The 19,891-nt window shown below is 37.7% G+C and overlaps 1 protein-coding gene across 1 annotated transcript in view; it reads left to right on the top strand.

Moving 5' to 3' along the window:
• Positions 1-554: 554 nt before the first annotated feature.
• SEMA3E (semaphorin 3E) overlaps positions 555-19,891 on the top strand; it is a 253,140-nt gene continuing 233,803 nt past the window's right edge. Inside the window, exon 1 of the mRNA XM_057733732.1 lies at positions 555-1,129. Within this exon, the coding sequence (XP_057589715.1) occupies positions 1,015-1,129 (115 nt within the window). The 5' untranslated portion in view covers positions 555-1,014. The remainder of the gene's footprint in view (positions 1,130-19,891) is intronic.

The following is a 19,891-nucleotide window of genomic DNA, read 5'->3' as shown; positions in this document are numbered from 1 at the left end:
CAGGTGACATTTTTTCAGCTTCTTGAAACACTTTCCTTACAAAAGTTGGAAACACACTTATAGGATGTAATCAATATAAAAAGCCGAAAATGTGAAAAAAAAATAGGATTTCAGTGGAAACACACACAAAAATCAGTTTGGGTACTGGATGGTGACAGATTGTTTAAAATGAATCTGTATTTATTCAAGGGTTAATCTTGATGAGTGAGCATCTAAAAGCCCTTCCTGACACTCCATCCTCTGCTGTTATAATTATTCTTAAGTAAGCAGCCTATTATATATCATTCTCCCTCCGGATTCCCCTTTCCCATCAAAATGCGAACTTCTCTCCTGTCGCTGAGTGACGCGGGACCAATAATACTGGGAGGGCGGGTGAGGCAAGGGCACGTGGACCAGAAACACTTCCTAGAAACAGCAAGTATGCCTCTCAACCCTGCCTGAACTTTCCCCGTAAACACAGCTCGCTGACAGAGCGGCATCCCTGCTGGGTGGATCCTGCAACTCCTGGAGGGAATGGCACTTCTTGTTTTTAATTAGCAAGGTGAAAGGTGAATTAAAACTAGCTGTTTGGCAAGTCAGTGCAAGCGGCTGACTTCTGAGAGGCTTCAAGGAGCCAGAAGAGAAGAGGAGCTCCACAGGGGGAAGGCAGTGCGTGTGCTGGGGTTGTTGTTGTTGTTTTTTCTGAATGAACTGCTTGCAGAAGTGACTGAAAAAATACAGTTTCTTCCTGAATCTGCCGGCATAGTGACTGAAAGAGAGCTCTAGACAGGACATGGCTCTGAAGACGCCCTCCTTGGAATGTCCTCTCACTCCCGGCTTCTAAACAACTGTCCTGGGGGAAGGCAGGTTTTCCATATCCAAATACAGCCTGACACATGGCACTTTGGAACTGTGCTTTCTGATGACAACGCGTTCGATTTGGGACAAAGCCTCTGGCGTGCTGCCTCTGGAGGGGAGTCCTAAGTGAAACTCAGCCCGCCTGAACGTGAGGATCTCCGGCAGCAGGCGGGCAGCATGGCATCTGCCGGCTACCTCATCACCTGGCTCCTGTGGGGCCACTTGCTGGAGCTCTGGACAGGAGGTCACACGGCCGACACCCCACACCCCCGTTTACGCCTGTCACATAAAGGTAGGTCACCTTTTCAGATCCTTTTGTTAAAAACAAATGAGAAAAAAAATTAGTCACTTAACATTGATCTTAACATGCACCTGAAAAAAATGATTAAAGTCATCTAGCATTGACCCTTAACATGCACCTGAAAAAAATGATTGCGACACTGACCGAAGCTTCTAAGCACCTCTAATGAATAGGTCATACTTCATCGCAGCTGAAAATAGTATAAAATCACAGGCCAACTTTAGAGATGTTATTTTTGTCCTGTAAATATTAGGTTTTGTTAATAAGTTCACTCACTAGCGGGCACAACAGAGGAGGGTAAGCAGGTTGTAATCCTGAATCCACCAAGTTGGCAATGGGTATTTAAATACCAATTTATGCATTTTGGGAAGCAAGGATATGGAGGAAGGTGCAGTTGGTTTTTTGTTTTTTGTTGTCCATGTGGGGATGAGAGGAGGAGAAAAGAAAATTCCTGAGAATCTAAATGATTCCTTGCCCATGATAATAGTCATGACTGTGTAATTAAAATGACTAACAACTGTTATAAATTAGCTTTCTAATTGAATTGATTATTAAAAATTTTTTTATGTGTGGCAAAAAAAATCAGTTTGTTAGTAATCCTTATGAACTGATTTATATTGATTAAAGTGTTAGAAACTATTCACTAGTACCTATTCTTTTTAATGTAAATTCATATTGCTTAACTGAAGATCTGTCTATCTGAGAGTGCTTAAATATTTTATTCTGCAACTATGTCTTGTAAAGCAGCATTTAGTTATAAATAAATGATCAAAAGATAGCTTTTGCATCAGGGCCAATAAAAGCCAGTCATGAATAGGTTTGATGACTCTTCCTGTAAACAAACAAACAGCAAACAAAACCCACACACTGAGAAAGTGACTTTGCTGACTTAAAAGTAATTTGGAATAAATTTTCAGGAAAGACGTAATTATTATCATTAACCATTGAGACAGATAATAGATGAAATAGTGAGAATTACATAAGAAACATTTTTCAATTGTGTAAGCCTTTAAATTGTCCCCCACTGTAGAAAGAAGTCTATATTTTTAAAATATGAGTACAATATTTACCAGAAGGAGAAACAAAAAAGGAAGGCTCAATTTTATATGACACAATTTTCTTGATTTTTTTTTGACAATCATCTGTTGATTTGACTACAAAAATTTCTCATTTTTAGAACAGCTAAAGTCTATGGATTTTTTTTTTAGTTTAAATAGATTTCCTATAATACTCCCCAACAGATAACATAAATTTAAGAAACACATTGACACTGAATTTGTAAAGTATTTAAACTATAGTGCCTAGAACTAGTACAATTCATTTGATTTGGGAAGGTGTGTCACGGTATGTATCAAAATACATATTCCTAAACAGTTAAGATTAAATATATCTAAATGTAAAAATTTGATGTGATGGAATATGGACACATAAGGATGTCAGAAAGAAAAAGCATAATAATGGATCCTTTTTCTTATGTAGACAAGTGGATAAGCTGCCAGGTTTGGCTAGCTGCCATTCTGCTATGCATGATATCAACCTTTTATACCTCATTACCAGATACTTGTTTTTTGATAGCTCAATATTAGTATGTTTCCAAAGATACCTCATTTTAATATTTCCTTGGAGAGCTTCTCATGTAGTCAGAGCACACCAAAACTCTAATGCATGATGTTGTCATCAGCCTCATCTTCACCACATCTCTCTTAGTCAAAGGAATAACTGTAACTGTTTTTACGAGTCATGTTAAGGTGTGTGGGAGGACCACTGCTAGTATCTGTGGGTACGCTAGACTGAAAACACCCATAAGATTTCCTTCTGGCTTTTCTTAACCTTTTGATTTAGTGGCACTAGCTGAAAATATGCAATATTGTGCTTTTATACAAACACTATAGAGTTACCTGAAAATAGAATGTCCCCACTTGTGCAGTTAGGTTAGCAAAGTCAGCTAAGAGATCACACCGGAGATGCCACCTGAAGCAGCTAATGCCTCCTGCACTGCAGGTGCTCAGTGAAAGGAAAGCACAGGACTGTCAGAGCAGGGGCATTCCATCCCATCAATGCAGAATGAATAGCACATTCACCTCTCTACACTTGGGAATCAACGGACATTTTAGTGGTGTCCGAAAACTGGAGGCAGAATATTTTAGAGTGCCCTCCTTTGCTATTTTAAATGATTTCCAAAATGGTACAATTTTAGTAGTGAGTAAATTAAGTGATTAATATTATAAATGAGTGCATGCTCCTTAAAAATAAGAGACTATACTTATAAGTAATCTAGCACCTCTGCCCTGCTGCCTGACCCCCAGCAGAGAAATCCAGTAGGCTCCCTGGAGGTGGCCTATGGGTGTCATCCAGGGATTCATTTCATAGCAGTGGTCTATGCCATATGGGAGAAGGACAGGCATCTTTCTTATATCTTCCATTATCAGAATGGTACTGGAGACCGCAAACCTCATGTCTCTTCCCTAAAGAAGAGGAGAAAGTTTCAGGGTCGTATACAAAGTTTGAGTTAAATTGTATAAAAATATGTTCAGAAAAAAAATGCCCAGGAATTGCCCTTTTCCTCTCTCCGCCGTCCTTCTCAAAGTCTGGAAGCGGCATGTTCTTAAATGGAGCTTGAGGGGAGAACACCATTAGGACCCAAAGGGAGAAAGCTGGGATCAGATGTGGAGTGTCTTCTAGCTTATTCCTCACCACCCTCCACCCACTGTGGGACAATATTGAATTCCTCTGTCTTCTTACTGAATATCCACTCCACTCTGCTATCAAGCAGATATGCTAACTTAAGGCAAGCCTTGTAGATAAAAAGATGAAACAGTTACTCTTGTTGAGGCAGTGCATATATCTTTTAATGCATTTTGTGGGTACACGATAAATTGGGTTAACAGATAAAAACATACAAAGATAAAAATGGCCAGATTCTGTCCTGCCCTGTAAGAACTTTCAGTCGAGATCTGAGTCAAGATTAACTATATCAGACAAGAATGTTAAAGGTTATGAATAATTAACAATTTATAGCCAAATTTATAGCCAATACCCTCAAGAGGGTAATTTGGGTGTAGTTAATACAGATTTATAACATTCTGTGCCAAGGATTTCTTTGAAAAATAGCTGTGATCCTCATGATAGGAATGAAGGAAAGAGCATATAGAGGGGGGAGTGTCCTGGTGGGTTCAAGCTCCTGCCCTCTGTTGATGTCTGGTCTCTCCTTATCTTTCACCATCCTGCATTAATGAGGTTACAGGGAAGGCAAAAACAACCTTCTTGGTAATGGAGCTCAAAGAAGAAAAAACAAATGAAGAAAGCCCATGTCAGAGAAGAAATCCCAATGCACGTGGAAAGCCCCAGAAATTCAATCAAAGGAGGTTCCAGATGGAGGGGTAGGTGTTCAAAGATCCAATAAGGAACTTCACAGTTGCGGAAGCCGAGGAGGATGGCTGCTGATAAGCAGAGGATGTTCTCCCAGGGTGTTTGATGAAATGATAGCTCAGTAAAGGCATGACTGTGGCAGAAGGTCATTGCTAAAACATGTTGACATTATAAATGTAGATTTGCGCGTGGAATACATATCCACGCATACAGAATGTGGGATAGCGAGTGTTAATTAGTCCGTCTGTATTTGAATATTATAACCAATTAAATGCGGATTTGTCATAGTTCAGAGAGCTCAGAATTTGAAGTCAGAGGTCTCTACTCCACCTCTAGTCCTTCTGCTTACGCTAATGGTAATTATCTGTGCCTCAGTCTCTTTAATTTGAAAATAGGGATAGTACTGGTATTTTCCCTGTGTATCTCACTGGTTTCTGAGAGGATCAAATGGAACAGTGATACGGTAAAAGCACTTTATAAACTAAAAATTATCTTATTAATGTTTCCTGAAGACTGGTAGAAAATGAGGAGGTTGGAAGGAAACATGTCCTAAAGAGAAAAAACTCTTGGAAATGGCTTGAGTTTAGAGATCAGTAAGTCCTAGGGCAATGCTAGTAGAGATGACAGCAAAACTTGGTCTTAATTTGCATAAAATGTGCGGTTTATCCTGATGACATTCACTCCAAATCCCATTTCCATACCTCTGAGCCTCTAGTTATAATCATTTAGAAGATAATTACATCATCTGTGCATTTTCCAAGAGTCATGGCCAATATTTTTGCAATGGACGTGTGCATGTATCCGTTTATTGTTCAGACTCACTTTATACCACACATCTTAGAATTTTTTTCCATTTAAACAAAAGAAAATTGAGTTAGAATTATAGAAGAGTACAGTGGTAAATAAGTTTTGAATGATCATCCTGGAGGCTGTAGTATTTATTTTATATCCAGGGCCAATTTTGAAAAGGCAGTGCTGGAGCCAGTTTTTCCTGAACCACCTCATAGCTTGGGTTTCTCAGCCAATAACTAGGTATTAACAATAGTGATCTTAGTCACACTTCCCTGTGTGGTTAATAAATGAAAACTGGTTGTAGGGCATGATCCATAAAGAAAGTACTTAGATAGGACCCAGGGGTAAACACAAACCTTACTGCCCAGATCTCTGTGAGGGGGAGTCAGTGAGAATTAAGTGGTGGATTTAGTAAGAAACAGTTTATATTAAAAAAAAAAAAAAAAAAAAAAAGCCATGGGGTAAGATGAAAGGAATTACAGTATGTTTTGTTGACTTTGGTTTACACAGAATATACTTTTTTTTTTTTTCAGAATATACTTTTTATAGAGGAAGTCTATGCAAGGATTTTAGATAACACTGTTCTTTGTATTTTTATATCTGTTACAAACAAATATCGCTCTTGCATCGCAGAAGTGCATCTGGATACACAAAAGCTTCTGAATGGTTCTGTGAATTATTCGGTTCTTATCTGTATGTTGAGTATGACAGTGAGAAAGCAGTTATATTTAGTATAGAAATACGGTGAGGGAAGGTCAGAGTTAGGAAAAGCGGTAAATGAACTGGGCCAATGTAGAACCTAAAAATAATTGAGTCACATAAAATCATTTCTTAGAAGTTCCGTGAGGACTGTGTTCTGTCCATAATATAGAACCAGAACTTGTTCTTCACTAAAAAAATACACGCAACAGTCATGTTGTCACAATGGAATATTCTTTCAAAAATTTATGTTGCTGTGTTATTTTGCTGTCCATGTCAGATTTGTCGTTTACTGAGGGTATTTCACAGAGACGGCCTATCTTTCTGTCTGGAATGAGATCACTGGGTGGTCCCAGGTCTATGACCGCATAGTAAAGCACCAAACATCGAATTGGTCATTGCTGGTGAAAATTATTGTTCACAATCTGCTGAGTCAGTTTTCTTTCATCAAAGATATCTACTGGAATCATCCTGGGGAGTTCTTAGTGGGAGAGCATGCAAAGATTTACTCCTTTATCTTTGTGTGTAAAACTCTTCTGTGGTTTAGTAGAGGAATTTAGTCTGCAGGAATCCAGAAATGGCACTTTGCACGCATGCATGCCCCTTCATACATAGCCACCACGGTGTTCAAGTGGCCTGGTAAGTTTAGTCTCAGAGAATTGAAAAGAAAGCAAAACTGAAATTATACCACTTACAATATTTTCCAAAAGGTACAAAGTAAAGATGTTGATTATTTTCCTGGTTTCAATAGACAGGGCCAAGTGCTGTTAGTAGTCTTTAGCACAACATCTGACACTTTGCAATATGATATAAATCATGCAAAGGATGATTATTTTAATAAAGAATTTTTTCACAGTATGGTGTTAAATAACGTCTGTAGCGTAAGGGAAACTATCAGTGTCATTAGTTATTTCTTGGGCTTACTGAAGCATTATTCTTTGTACTCATGGTAAGGATGGTAATGACAAGACTGGATATTTTATCAGCTGGATTTTCTGGACTATGAATGAAAAACATATATTAATACCCACTTTGAACCAAGTGTTATATTGGAGAACATTTTCTGTCAAAGACTGTGATGATGTCAAGAATAAGAATGTTTGTTGAATTGATAACTTGATTTCCTGTGGCCCTGGTGGTGGCCAAAGCAATTGATTACTCAGGAAGTTTTCAGCCTGCCTTGGGTCTAATGCTTAGCTCAGGATATTCCCACCATAAAGCCCCATTGCCCTGGTAACCTTGACTCTATAACCAGTGTGGAAAAGGAAAAGAGAAATTCATGACTTGCCTGATTTCTGAGGCTTAGGAACATATTTCTCCTTCTATGTTTAGTCATCACTGCTTTCTGCTCGAGGACTTAGCTCATAGCCTTGGCACAGTACATGTAGAAAAGTAGTTTAGGCCCAAGTATTACGAAACACTCTCACATTCTCATGTCAATAGCCTAAAAGCTCCAGACTTTGGATGAGACATACCTGATCTGGATGTTGCTTCTGGCTGTATGACATGAGCAACTTACTTATCTTTTCTCAGTATGAATTTTCTCATCTTTAAAGTGGGCTAAAATATAACTTGCAGCATCCTGAAGGAATTACATGAGAGAATGTGAAGTCGTGCGGTAAACACTTTAGCCTTAGGAAGCTTTTCATAAATTACTCGATGAATCAGAAGAGGTTCAGGGAGAATTAGCCTGCTTTCTGGTTCCCTTTTTTATTCTAAAAGCAATCATGAGTTAATTATTAACTTAAAATCAGAGAAAATCTTCAATCATCAGTTCTTTACTTGAAAGCAAAGATGTTTTAAAAAATGAAATCCAGCTCTTATTGGAGTAGATGACTAGAGGGAACAAGGGATATTGGTATCTCTCATGCTTGTAAGGTACTGTATAAGATTATTTTGTTGATAGTTTAAGGAAAGTTGGAACTTTATCTGATGGCACCTTGGAGACGAGAGACCGAAGACATAAAATATAAGTTACTGGCAAAGGTAATTGTAGAACCTGCTTTGTAAGGCGCCATAGAACAGATATTACTGAGACCAGATCACACTGTCAGAAGTTAAAACCAGTGTCCTGTAAGCCAGCAGTCAGCCCAACATGCATTGTTCGCTTTGAAGGCGGAAGAAAGCTTTGCATTCTCCCCGCCCCTGGACACACACACAGGTAAGGTATCTGCTGCAGGGCGTGCTTCCTTACCCTTAGCAGGTGCTCCGTCAATGCTCAGTGACTGGGTGTGTGAATAAAACCATGATTTAGAGCAGTGTTTTTTAAAGACATGTCTGATTCCAGGGGTGGGGTGAGGCGTACCAAGGAAACTAAGGAATCCTGAGCAACTATTTATGGCTCCTGCGCTAAAACATACATGAGGAGGAAGGCTGGGGCCCTCTCTGCCTATTCACCTTCCTTCCCCTCAGTGCTGCCTCGTGTGAAGCAGCTGGGCTCTAGACACCCTGCTGACAGGTCAGCCATATTCTCTCATCTATTACCAGTCCTGTTTTGAAAACAAAACAAAACTGCTTTTTGATGCTCTTGTCATTCCTGAATGAGCACCACAAGCCCTTCCTTTTCTTCTCTTGCGACCTCTTTCTCTGACTTCTCCTCTGTGTTGTTGTCACCACCTCTTTTTTTCTTTTCCTTACTTGCTTCTTTCCAAATAGATACTTTGATTTCTTCCCTACCTTAAGCCAAAAGTGAAATTAAAACATGGTAAGGGAGTGGTATCTATGGACTGGTCCTTGGCTTACCTGACTATTTATTTTGTTGGCTAATTCAATGAATAGAAGACATGACTTTTGAATTTAAAAGAAGTTTAATTACACTCATTAGGCATTCAAAATTTGTTGAACTTCGTGACTTAGGAAATAATGAAATATTAATAGCTTACTGGCCACTCGGACAACGTGTCCTGTTCGTCTAACCTGTATTTCCAGTGGGAGGCGGATGTTCCCAGCTCCATGGCACTGTGGGGACTGGGGGGAGGGGAGAATTAGGGTTCTGAGCAGAGCAGAACAGGGCCTGCCTGCCTGTCCTCTCTGGGGCTAAATTTAAGTGTAAGAGTAGTTTGGGTTCATTTTCTCTGAATTATGATTTTTAACTCATTGAAACCAGGATAGAGAGGGGGTTTTATTTACAGGATTGAACTGAAGAGTAGCATCCCGAAGGATACATCTCAGTGGTGGTTTCAGGTAGCTGGACTAACTCCGGAACCAGAAAAGAACAGCAGCAATGAACATGGGAATAAAAAAGGCAGAAAATAGAAGGCAGCTGGGGACAGTGACCTTTTCCCTCCTGACCAGTTTCCTCTCAGGAAATGATGAGAACTGAGGAGAGCTTTAAATTCAAAGCTTAAGATCCACTGTGGAACTAAAGCTGAGAAGGAAATGTGCTGACAGCATCGCATATAGCTATTCACTCCTGCTGATTGCTTTTTTCCTAACCCCGAGTCAAAAATTTATTATGGACCATGTGATTTCGGAGATCCTTTCCAATTCTAGAAATGTAGGACTCTTTTTGTTCTCCTCACCAGACCTCCCAGTGTGTCTAGTTTCTCCAAAACACTTTGAAAATTTTATTAGGAGACAGCATGTTCTAGTGGAAAGAGTATGTGTGGATTCACAGTTTAAGAATCCTAGATTTGAATCTATAGCTTATCCTAGTTGATATCCATTATTCTTGCTAAATCATTGACCTTCTGAGGCTTACTTTCCTCAGAAGTACACAGGGACTAGTTTCTATCTCATGATTGTTGCAGAGAATTGAAATTTACCATGGAGATGTAGGCTATTGTGTAATAATGGCTTATGATATTCTCTAACTTATGTAATTGTCTATATTTTAAGATCCTTGAGGGCAAGGGGTATTTTTTTGATGAGACCCTTGTGGACAGAATAAAGTGACTTAATAGATCATTCCTAAAGGCTGGGTGTTTAGTATCTACTGAATAAAAACAAACTGAAACTTTTTATTGTTGTTTTTGGCTTCCCTGTTATGGTCAAAGTGACAAAATAAAGGCTTATTTCTTTAGGAGGTAGAACTGTTGCTGAATAACGAACCTGAGAGAGGCTTAGTTGAATTTCATTGCAGAGGAGATGATGTCACTGGTGACTTTCTTCTGCGCTTCTTCCAAAGTAGAGGCAGAGAGGAGAAAGATCTGGGATGAATCCAGTGTCAGACAGCGTGTGCAGGACTGGCAGCCTCGGCATCCCCTGTGAGCTGCTGCATCAGGCTTGCCGAGTCTGTCATTCCGGGGCTTGGGAGTCTGTGTTTTAACAAGCCCTGCAGGGGATCCTTGACACACACTTGAGCATGAGAAACACCGGGCTAAGGGTTCAGGATGATGCTGCCAAGGAGCCTCACTTTCATAGTAACTTTTTCATTGTTTTCCCCCCTTCAGATCCATCACCCAGGTTAAGGGTGTCATTTATTTAAATTCCCCAATTACAGCTTTGGTCTTCATAAATATATTTAAATTTGTGAATATCTATGGTACCATTTTCTACCTATGATTTTTTTCTATTAGATAAGATATATAGAGAGTATCTATAGTTATTGATAATAATTTAGCATATAAATTAAACCTGTTTTTAATGATTATTCATGGTGTAAATTGTGACACATGGTGCTATCACTGAGTTCAGGTAAGAAAACATCCAATATTGGTCGATTGTGGGAAAGCATTTTGTAAGATTTCAGGTGTCCTTTATCCCTCAGTGGAAAGTTTTCTTGGACTAATGAGGTTAGGTGCGCTTCATTTCTCAATTACACATCCTGATCTTTCCCTTAAAGGGTTCAGAAGTTTCTATGTCTTTTTAATATTTGTTCATTCGGTCATTCACTTATTCCGTGATTATTTGTTGGCCTTCTTCAGTGTATTAGATACTGAGCATCGTGCTAGGAATTTTAGAATAAAAACCACAGTTCTCTAAGTGAAATGTGGTATTCTGGGTGGTATCCTGGAATAGTACAAGGATATTAGGTAAAAACTAAGGAAATCTGAACAAAGTATATGGATTTTAGTTAATAATAATGTATCAATATTGGTTCATTAACTGTGACAAGTGTACCACACTATTGAAAACTATTAATAATAGGGGAAACTAGGCATGGGTGTATGGAAACTTTCTATAGTAGCTTCACAGCTTTTTTGTTATGAAATCTAAAACTATTCTAAAATAAGAAGTTTATAAAATATGAACACGTACAGTGCCTCTACCCAAACCCTTTCTCCAAGAAGCTTAAGGTCTAGTTGTAAAAAAAGGCAGGTCGTGATAAAGCAGGATGTTTTTTATACATACTAAAGGTTAGAACAAAGTGCTATGGAAGCATGGAGTTGGGAATGAGAACACCAGAGCTCAGCCGTGGAGGTGACTAGGAGGAGACTGGGTGAGAAGCAATGAGCAAACTGTCTATTTGTCTTAGGCTGTCTTGCCACCATTCCTGCCATCTTCCCACTGCCATCCCCTCTGCATGGAATGCAGTGTATCCTCCTAGAAATAGTTACCCTTGGATATCTAATTAATGGAATTCCATTGTGTTCATAGCTTTGCTACTGATAGTGTCACAAATGCTCTTTACTCATGTTAAGTTGGCCTCATTTCTGTATGACTTTAGGGAATTGCCATTTTATTTGTATGACTAATAAATACATGATTAATACACATTCAGTAGATGCTGAAAGCTTTGAAGGCATGTATATTGCATTTTCTTGTTTGAATCCTTAGAATCTAACAAATTTAAGGTACTTAATAAATTTGTCTTACCTATTTCACTTAATGTAAAGAATTTCATCGTATCTATTCACATTAGTATTACCAATCTTAATTCTTTTGTCTGATGCCACATTATAACTAGACTTCTAAAAAAGGTGGCAGGAAAGGAGATGGTGGAGCTTGGGAGAGCATTCAAAAGTCAGGAAGAAGGATGAGAATACTTCTCTTCTGCCCCTGCTCCAAAATCTTAGGCCCTAGTTTGGCTTCAGGTTTTCTGTTCCAGAAGCTATGAAGACAAATCCAGAATAACTTTAAGATTTTTCAGAAAATATTCATGTTTTATTGCAAGATAGTGTGAGGCTTTGGCAGAGAGTGGTTTGAGTACATCTGGACCATTACATAATCAAGGTCCCATTTCAATCACCTTTTCTTCCCATTTGCTCCAGTTGTGATCTTTCAATGTCCAGTGTAGCATCTCATTCATGTCTAGAGTGATGACCAATGAAAACAGAGACAGGTAATGCATGAAGTCAGTGATGAAGCAGAAAGCAAAGGCAGGACTTTGAAAACGTAGTAACTTATCCTACACCTTTGTTTGTAAGGAATCCCTAAATGACCAAAAAGCAAGAATGCTTTTTGTTTTTTATCAGTTTATCCCTGTGCGAAGGTTGTTTTACAAATAATTTGACTATGCTGCCTTTTTGTTTTGTGAATTTATCATTTTAAAAGCATAGCTGTAGGAAATAATATTGTGAGAAGAATAAACAATAGTTACCAGTTTTATAATTATAGTTAGTTTATGTAAGGTATTTTCCAAACCAAGTTAATTGGGAAAGAACCAATGAAAAATTTACCTAAGATTTTATTAGGTATAAGCTTATAAAAATTGACAATATATTCTGAAATGTTGTATCCTTGAGTTTTTTTTTTTCTTTTTAGCACCATTCGAATTATTCAGATATAATACACCTAACATAAAGGAGGAAATTAATGGACAGAAACAGAAATGGCATGAGTAAAGTTAAATCAGGAGAAAGCACACTTTTGTCACTGCCCCTTACTACTCTAAGGAGTAAGTGAATATGGAAGTGGGAAGTGCTTGATTATTTTACTTTTAGAAACTAAAGTCAAGTTGTCGAAATAAGTGTATAGAAAATAGGATCATTTTGATTGTTTTGAGCAAGGCAAAAATAATATGTTTTATAAAGAAAACACTGGGAAAAGTAATGTAAAATAAAAATTGAAATAGCTCTGTCATTACTGATGAAACTGATGTAGCTGATTTTTCCTTATCAAAAGGAAGGTAAAAAAGAAAAGGAAAATGAAAAAGAAATTTCAAGGTTGACATTATTCCAGTGCATAAATGCTACACATATTTATGGTCAGATGAATGATATCTGACAGATTCTTTGTCATTGCTTAGAATGGGTACTAGAATATTGAGCTTGCTGGCAGTTTAAGGGTCTGCATAAACTTGAGTTAACCATATGGTAGATTCTTAGAATAGTCATACCACCCCATGTTTAAAATTTAAATTAAAAAGAAAAAAATATATTTTCAGAGTCAAATGTTAGAATTTTAGTTGTTGGCATATTCAGTTATCCATATAAACTGCACCTTCTCGTTAATAAAGGAACACAGAATTCTCTCTTTTTGTTCATCCAAAATGAAGAAAAAGAAAAGGCAGAACTTTGAAATACTGGAATGGATATTATGAGCCACCCCCACAATATCCATTTTATTACTACATTATTCCATTTATGGGAAGTTAATATGTTTAAACTTCAACACATTAACATATTTTGACTTCCTAGTAATTCCCCAAAGCAAAATTCCCTTGCAATAATATTTAGATAACCATAGAAAGAAGAAAAATATTTCAGTTAAGTCAATTATGCTTATAATTAAAAGACTGTAATTGTATCTTTGTCATTACAATTCTCAGAAATGAGACAAAAGTTATGTACTGGGCACTGCTTTTGACAGATTTTTTTGCCAAATGTTTTTTACTTGCTCCAAAATGTGTATTCCCAACTGAAGCCGGATATATTTTAGGATTGTAGAAGAATTTTTTGTATCTGGAGAAAAAAAAAAATGGAAGTCTCTTAGACTTCTAAAATTGAACAAGAATAAAAGTGAAAAATAAAATTAGAAAATTGCTACTAATGAAAAAGTCTACATGCAAATCGATCAGACATTAGATGCCTTTTATAGTATTGGTCTCAGGGGATGTAAAATAAATAGAATACTAAGATTTTATTGTATGCAGTTCTGCTTTGGAATGTGATTATGTTTACTACACATGTACATTTCTATATTAGTGCACTATGTAACAGCATTGTTTTATCAAGTTGGAAATGCCATTTGTCCTTTTTAGTCTGCTAACTTATAGCCACTCCATAGTTAGAACAGACCTTGATACTGCTTAACTTTTGAGTGTCCAGAACACTGGTAATATGAGAAGATATATACAGAATATGTCATCGGTCCGTGTTGCTCTTGATGGAATAAAACTCTTGCCAGCGAAGGCAGTGCCGTCGAGAGCGCGCTCCCCGTGGATGGTGGGTGCCGTACTGCAATTCGGTTGCTGCCAGCCCTGCTGCATTTCACTTCTGAGGCTCCCCCAGCCAGGCTCCAAGTTCCACTCACACTGCTCCTCACTGAAATTTCCCTTTGTCTTCGCTGACGATTTTTTTCCTCTTAACAAATAGGCCCAGCTGCTACTGCAGCCGGTTGCACACACTCCCCCATGCCGCTCTTGCTGAGGATGGCAGCCAGAGTAAAGAATAACAGCTGGGATTGGCTTCCTTTGGCATCTAAATAATTTTGGGTGGGTCCATTCCTAACTTTATTATTTCATTTAATTTCCTAATCGTTCCTTCTGCTGAACTTTTAAAAAATTGGTCAATGATGTTTTTCCAAAATGTGTTCCTCATCTGGATGTGACTCTTTTATGCCTGGCTGCTCAGAATGGTTCGTGTTGCACATTCTTATTTTTTCCACTTTTAAGCACCGTTTAGGAAACAAATGCTGCAGAAACAAGTTTATTCACGTGCTGTTGGAAAAGTTACTTAACCTTTTTCTGACTCAGAGGTGGATGATAAATAGCACCTATGTCATTGATTTTCTTTGATAAGGATTAGATGAATGAACATTTGAACGCGTGTAGAACAGTGCCTTGCACGTAGTAAATGCTACGTGTTTGAGAGAAAGGCAAAGAGAGAGAGAGGGAAAGAGAGCAGAAGAGAGCACATGAAAGCAAGAGTGGAGCAGGAGGGAGGGGAGAGAGAAAAATGAAGGAAGGAAAGGAGGAAGGAAAAGGGAGGGAGGGACGGAGGGAGGAATCACTGCTGGAACGTGGAAAAACCAATAACTACGCTTATGCAATTAAGACCTGTATTTTGCACTTAGCATTTTGTATGTCTTATTCCACGTCCCTTCTCCCCAAAATCAATATTTAGAAAACGACTGGAGTTTAGGAGAGCTTGTGGAATTTTACCCAAATCAGAGAATTTTACTGAAGGTAGGAATTTTCCTGATTTAATCATGTCGGTGGCATCCAGACAGGTGGTCAGACACGTTTTTCATTTTGAATCTGTACATTCTCTTTGAAAGGAAAGTCATTGCCTGATAAGGAGGTCCATTACAATTTTGAATGTTCTGGTAAGGAGACAGTGTTTACATACCTAATCCCAAATCTGACTTACTGTTATCTTCCACTTTTTAGTCTTGGTCCTTTCCTCTAATGCCATAGGTCACAAGTCACAACAGACCCCCAAATGTTTAAAGATAGTTCTTATGCGCTTTGGTGGTGGGTGAATATTCCTTATGCCACAGTTGTCCTGACTGACATCCGTGTTCTGATCAGGCTCCTCTCTATTAATTTCCCCTTAAAATGGAGCACCACAGTCAATACTCAAGAGATGCCTGACGTGTTCACGGAATACGGGTGCTGCTAACTGGTGACTTTTATTTATTAAAGCCACCTGAGTTGACAGCAGCTTATTTGGCAAATATGCCAGCCTGTTGGTTTATCTTGAGATGACTGTCAGTTTTTCACATAGACTCTAAGCCAGCTCTTTCCTTTATTTCACACTTGTGGTTTATTTGCTGAAGTTAAGGAAAACCCTCTCCTCCTCTCTCCAGTGTAGCATGTGAATCAGAAGCAGAGTAACAGCATATGCGGGGCCCTGGGCGAGGACGTGAGCTCTGGAGTGAAACGTTACTAAATTCAGACTATTTCTGCTATTGTGTGTTCTTGCTTAATTTTCGTAACACCTGTGTCCACATTTACTGACTTTAGGAAACTAGCCAGTCAGGAATGATGAAACTTGCATTTGTTGTAGAAATGCTTTAAAAGTATTTTAAAGTTTTAAAACATACACATTATGGGCTCATTCTAAAATGTCAGTATTTGGAAGACGTGTAATGCACGTAAAAGACAGTTTTTGAATTAGAATATATAAAGTGTATGCTTTTGGCTTTCAGGGATGGTGTAGACCAATAAAAGTCATTGCTGATTTTCTTTATAAATATTATAAAGTAATTTCTATAATTGTTGTAAATGAAAGGTTCGTTTGAAATTCTTTAATATGAAAAAATAAAATAGTCTTTCTTCACTGCTAAAATAAACAGGAGACTTTTAAATGTCTTAACAATTTTTATTTAAAAAGAATCTGGAATGGTCACCACAACAGAATGGCAGAATTAAAATACCATCATAGCTGTGATCGCTTAATTTTGTAAGTTTAATTTGCTGTCATTTTGTAGATTTGCCAGTCTCTCTGGGTAGTTGCAGCAAGTCCGGTGATTTGAAAAATGAGGCATATGATTTTTCAGAGTAATTTTTTTCATTAACTCCTTGTAAGTCAAATAGTAAGTTCTAGAAAAATAATTCTGCAGAAGACTTTATATGTTAAAAATAAGCATCATTAAAATCAAATTTAAAATAAAAACAGTTCCGTTCTTGTTATAGGATTGACTTTATCAGATGCTCTTTTCCTATATTATTGTATTAGTTTATGATCTGCTTACACTTTTTGTAATTTGGAATGTAGAGGAAGAAGGACTGTAAACATGGTGTTGAGTCAGGTGGTCATCGAGTCCAAAGAACACTAGATATTCAATCAATTTATATTTGCCTGGTCCCACTAATGTTTTTATGGTCCATCTGCTTTATTACAGCAGCTTCCTGACTGATATCTTATTGTCAGTCCGATCTACTCTTCCTACTACAAGCAGAGTGATCATTAAAAATGCAGATCTTACTCATTTCAACTCCCCCCCAATAAATCTTTAATGGAAGCACAGACATGGCTTTTTCGAGAAAACGCACTCCTCTTGGCATGGTACACTAGGCTTTTCGTGATCTGAACCCTGTTTACTTTTCCCCTTCTTTTTGTTTTGCATCTTGTTTGAGTTCCAATCTCCAGTGATACTGAGCTCCATGACATTCTGGGAATCTGTCAAACTTTTTCTTGCTCTGGACCTTTGTACAGTGCTTCTGCTTCCTTGGGTGCCTTTTCCTTTTGTCTCCATCCTCCCTTCCTGTGCTGCTTACTGTTAATGTCTGCTCATTCTTTAGGACTGGATTTAGACATGGTATTGCTTTTGCCAGTCATCCTTTAACCTCCACAGCACTCCATGCATAGATTACGACAATTATTCACTGTATTCCAATTGTCTATTAATCTATTGAGTTCCCTAGGAAGAACTCGTTAGGAGTGGGGACAATATTTTCTTCCTCACTGTATCATAAACACACATCACAATATCTAGCAAAGAGCAAGAACTTACTAAATATATGGACCAATGTGTGGTGTTATGGTCAGCTTGTATTTTCTGGGTGCTCGTTCTGCACAAGAAACATGGGAAAATCTAAGTTTCAGTGGCACAAAAGAATCTTTCTCTACCCTAGGAGAGCCATAAATAGCCTGTTCCCAGATAACCCTAAATTTATTCACAAATATCGTATCGGTAGACTTAATTTTAAGTGGATACTATTTTTTTATTGTTGTGGAAGAATACTTTTTAGGGACTACTCTACTATGTATGAATTCCAGATCAGCATCTTTGATAAGATCTAGTACATGAAACAACCTTTTAGAAAACCCATCAAACAATGATTTACAGTTTCCTCTTTCATAAAATCACTTAGTTACCAATGTATCCAAATTATAAATTCTAGTAAAGGAAATGGAAGCTCTTTGTACTCTGTGACACAGTTATGGAAAAATATTTGATGGGATTAGTTTCAGCCCTTTATAGTTAACCTCCTTAGGGCATGTATTGGCCCTCATATATGAAATGGGAATTGGTCATTCTCAAAGGAGGAGGATATACATTTGATAAATATCCCTGCAAAGTGAAGATTATGTAGGAACGTGAAACATAAAAAATATAAAAATATTGTAATGATGAAAAGGAATTTGACTACAAAAATATTTTAAATTATGCTAAAATATGTTGTACGCTTTGTATTTTATATTTAAAATAATTATTCTTAAAATATATTTTGGAATTTTAGCCAAATTAATGTTTAAAATGAAGAATGTTACAAGTGTGAACTGGCATTTTTGAAGAATGTTTCTTGACAGAGGCGGGATCTCAAATCTCATCTGGGCCTTGAAGGGCAGGTAGGACTTGGGGAAACAAAGAAAAAGGAGGAAAGCATTTCAGGCTGACACAAAGGCAAAGATTATGTGGAAATTGTGGCTATTTAGGAGAAAGCCACAATGTTTAAAAAAGAGCAGGGAATACCTTTGAGTAAGTAGACAGGTGCCATTTTACTGGATACTTTCTTTCTATTAGGAGATATTGAAGTGTGACAAATTGTGGTTTTTATAAAATAGAAATTCAAATATAGGTTCTTTTCCCATTCTGGCAAAATGTCCTGTCTTAGAACTAGTTTTGTCTAATATAAGATGTATGTATGGTATTTCTATTTGATCTAAAATGTGCTTCTGCAAAAACTAGGAAATGCAAAAACAGATGTTTTCCTATGTAAAAGAGGTCATAACATGAATGACAATTGCCCTTGCCACGTATATCAAGTTTTGTAATAATCCAGATATTTGTATATCGTGTGTCACAATTGCTGCCGTAGTTGGAAATGTTTTTGCAGTATGTATACTCCCACTTGCCAAAAGCAAATAGACTCACACATAATTAGCGGCAGCTGTTTTTCCCCCAACTGGACCTAATGATTGAAATCACAAAAACATAGCTTTGGAAAGGACCCCGACAAATTCTCTAGTTCATGCTCTAACTGCTTGAAGGGCATACATTTAACCCAAGACAACACAGGTACTTACTGAGACCTTTTTTTCCCCTTTTTTTAATCAAGCTAATCCATTTTACTAACTTTAGGCAGGATTGTTTAAAACCTTGCCTGATGAAAAAATTCCATTTAATAAAGCCCTTTGGAGAGAGAAAGATTCCGCAACAAGCTCTAAGTACTGAGCAAAGCTTAGTGTTTGGAAAGCTTACTGAAAACAAGCTCTTTATTATGTCTAAGGTAACTCCCCCATGCTTCTTCCATTTAAGACCATTTTCTCTAGTGTCATGTGGCTTACTTACAATAGCACTGTTTTATAGTTGCTCTAATCTGCCTTTAGGTGAGAAAGTATGGGTGTATGTGTACAAACCTCTCTCCTTGAGTGTTAAAAGCAGCGATGAAGACCTATAAAGTGTGGCATTATTAAGGTTATTCTTCTTATGACCTTAGAAGTTTCATGTCATTTTCACCTATAAATCGCCCTCCTTTAGAAATAGAAACAGACTTCCTCCCCTGCCGGTTTCTAGGAGCTGCCATGTTCGCCCATGGCTGCCCATATTCGAGTAGAGCCCATCTGAGCCTGTTTTACACTCTGAACCGTAGTCTAAGCTCTTACATTGTCCCTGCATGTTTCTTATCATCATTGTTTTATTCTGTCTCCAGATCCCTCAATGCCATAGTATTTGCTAAGTAGCGGATTTAAAAACAACCTTATGTGAATTAAGTGCTATCCATAATGTAAACTTTATAAACAGTGTATTCACATTTTAGAACTGTTTGGAGGCATCAAATCTCAAATGAAGGGTAGCAATGGTAGTAATTTCAGGTTACACGCAGAGACATAGGATGCAAGGGTGTCACAGAAACCCTTAGAACAGTGCTGGACATGGAGAAAATGCTCACTTGATATC

This window comes from Hippopotamus amphibius, chromosome 4 (genome assembly GCF_030028045.1).
Source record: "Hippopotamus amphibius kiboko isolate mHipAmp2 chromosome 4, mHipAmp2.hap2, whole genome shotgun sequence".
NCBI classification, from domain to species: Eukaryota; Metazoa; Chordata; class Mammalia; order Artiodactyla; family Hippopotamidae; genus Hippopotamus; species Hippopotamus amphibius.
The sequence above is the reverse complement of the archived record's forward strand: the minus strand, read 5'-3'. Positions and strand labels throughout refer to the sequence as shown.